The following is a 2,697-nucleotide window of genomic DNA, read 5'->3' as shown; positions in this document are numbered from 1 at the left end:
GTTCTTCTTGTTTTCACAAGCTCACATGTTTTATACACTTCCTCCCAGTCAATGCATGTACAATCTGGCGGGCGGCCCAAGTAATGACACTCTCATGAGTGCTTCCAAAGTTTCAATTTTCAAGCATTGACGTCGGTTACTCTTGATGAGGTTTTGCTTAGAAAAACCCCTTTAGAGAGAGAGAGAGAGAGAGACCACGCCATGGCGGCAACTTGCAAGAAGAGATAAGGTCAATTTCCAAATTAAACCCCCCATGCTTTTTTTCAAACTGCACATTTATGTTTTAATTTTCTATGCTTTGCCTTTAGTTATAAATAGTAACTTGTATATATATATATATATATACACAATACTTATGCACTATATAAATAGTACCTATATTATATATACTATATAAAATATTTACACTACTATATAGTATATATTACACTATATAAAATATATTACACTACTATATAGTAATTTAGGTGGGCTTCATTTTGAAGCCTTGTAGGAAATTTTGGGCTTCACGATTTGAAGCCCATTGAAGCCCAAAATTTGGGGTTCAAATTTAAGCATTGGTTGACGCCGACTTAAAAAAAACAAAAAACAAAAAGGTCAATAATAGTTATTTAGGGTCGACTTAAAAAAAACAAAAAACAAAAAGTCAATAATAATTATTTAGGGTCGACTTAAAAAAAACCAAAAAAAGTCAATAATAACTATTTAGGGTTGTTGGACGGATTGATGACCGGTCACAACGATTGGAAGATGGACCGCGTCCTCCTCTCGTGTTTTTGTTTTCCTTTTGCAGCTCCTCATGCGCGTTGTGTTCTGCAACTGCGTGCGGACTACTTCTCGCCTACCTCCATATCCACGCTGCTATATTGTGCGTTGTGGAGAACACTGCGTAAAGAAGAAGAGAACCTTGTATACAATAGTGTCTCTGCAATGGTCTTCGCAGGCGGCTGCCTTCCAACTGCAACTACTACCCATGATGATGGAGGTGGTGATCATGGCGATGAGAAGCCTGGTGCCATGGGTTCGGAAGGATTGATGAAGAGCCTGCGCAAGGTCTTTGACGCCTGTGATGAGAACAAGGATGGGTTCCTGACATTGGAGGAGTTGTGCGAGTGGATGAAGAAATTGGGTCTTCAATTGACAAGGGAAGGCCTGCTGAGGATCGTGAGAAGCTGCGACTGGGACAAAGATGGGCGATTGGATTTCAATGAGTTTGTGGCTCTCACGAGGACCTTGGAGAATGATGCAGGAGGGGGCTCCTCCGATGGCGGCGGCACCTGCGAATCAGACGATAATGGTGAGATGAGGGAGGCTTTCCGTGTGTTCGACAAAGATGGCAATGGCCTCATTTCTCCCTCTGAGTTGGCAGCCACTCTCTCTGATCTTGGTCTGCTATCCTCCTCCTCTACAAGCCTTGCTCGCATCCACAGCATGATCAGGAAGGTCGATACCGATGGAGATGGTGAAGTTAACTTCTCTGAATTCGAAACCATGATGAAAGGTCAGGGTAATTAATATCATCTCATTTGTAATCATGCTCCTTTGGGGCGGGCGGGCGTTTCACACACGCTTACCACATCCCTCCCCATGCTATGCATCTTCACCACCTCCCATTGAGGTTGCCTTTCACACTTCCAAGAATTTGTGGCTTGCTTTTAAGTGCATGCTTTTATGTGCACCTGCCTTTCAATTCGCATATTGTCAAAACTATTTGAGTGCTTTTTTCCCTTTCCATTCACATCATCATATCTATTGCTGTATGCCTTCAGCATACCACATTACCCCTATGACATACATAATTGAATTCTTCACTTAGTTCTGTTAGTTCATGACGTGGCAATGAACCCTTACATCTCCTAGACTTGGGACTTGATATGAATGTCATCGCAAGCTATTTTTTACAAGGTTTCAACCTTAAGATTCTCATTATGTGTGCAGACATGGACTCTGTCTACTCCCAATTAAGGAAGAAAAGTGATATCATCTTTCAAATTGTCAAAAAACAAAAAGGGTTCTATAACATTTGTAATGTTTTTTAGATGCCAGTTTGTTAGGACTAGTTCCCCTTTTGCCAATAGTATGTGACAATAATAAACCACTATCAAAGCATACCTTGGCCACAAAAGATACATTTTGGAATTTTTACTTTTAGAAATGTAATAGGACGTGAGACCATCAATTTATTCTCAATCAACTCACATGCGTAAGGGAGAGTTGCCATGCTTCTTCTCTAGATTATAGCCAAGGAATGTGCCCTTTCTTGGGTGGAACCTGAAAACTAGTGGGTTGAGGTGATCGAGGGAGCCAAGGCTATAACTAATTGATTTTGTGTTCATTTGTGGGTTTGATAGGTTTCAATGAGCTTTTGTAATCATGCAGTCACACTTTCACTTTGCATTTCATGGAGATGTAACATTTACATTACTATCATAAATTTCAATTTGCATTACTAATATATTCATGGAGATGTAACGTTTACATTACTTATACAGATTTCAATTTGTGGCTCATCTTTCCATGCATCTTGTCTTACTTTTCTTTTCAATACATATAAGTAAATAATCTTAACTGTAGAGTATAGCCTGTTATGAACTAATTTTACTAATTGATTTTATTGATTTAGCCAATCACATAAGATAGTTAAAAGTACGTACGAATTTACCTTCTGTTTTGTAGTATCTAATATGCAAGAATTAG

The 2,697-nt window shown here is 39.3% G+C and overlaps 1 protein-coding gene across 1 annotated transcript; it reads left to right on the top strand.

Moving 5' to 3' along the window:
* The first annotated feature begins 726 nt into the window (after positions 1 to 726).
* On the top strand, positions 727 to 2,388 carry LOC147629062 (putative calcium-binding protein CML17). Its single transcript, XM_086812860.1, has 2 exons — positions 727 to 1,501; positions 2,352 to 2,388. The coding sequence occupies exons 1-2, from the start codon at positions 727 to 729 to the stop codon at positions 2,369 to 2,371; spliced, it is 795 nt and encodes a 264-aa protein (XP_086668986.1). The 3' UTR covers positions 2,372 to 2,388.
* Positions 2,389 to 2,697: the final 309 nt, after the last annotated feature.

Source organism: Cibotium barometz, chromosome 18 (genome assembly GCF_041138505.1).
Source record: "Cibotium barometz isolate CiBa-2024 chromosome 18, ASM4113850v1, whole genome shotgun sequence".
NCBI lineage: Eukaryota > Viridiplantae > Streptophyta > Polypodiopsida > Cyatheales > Cibotiaceae > Cibotium > Cibotium barometz.
Note: the sequence above shows the minus strand (reverse complement) of the source record. Positions and strands in the feature narration are given on the sequence as shown.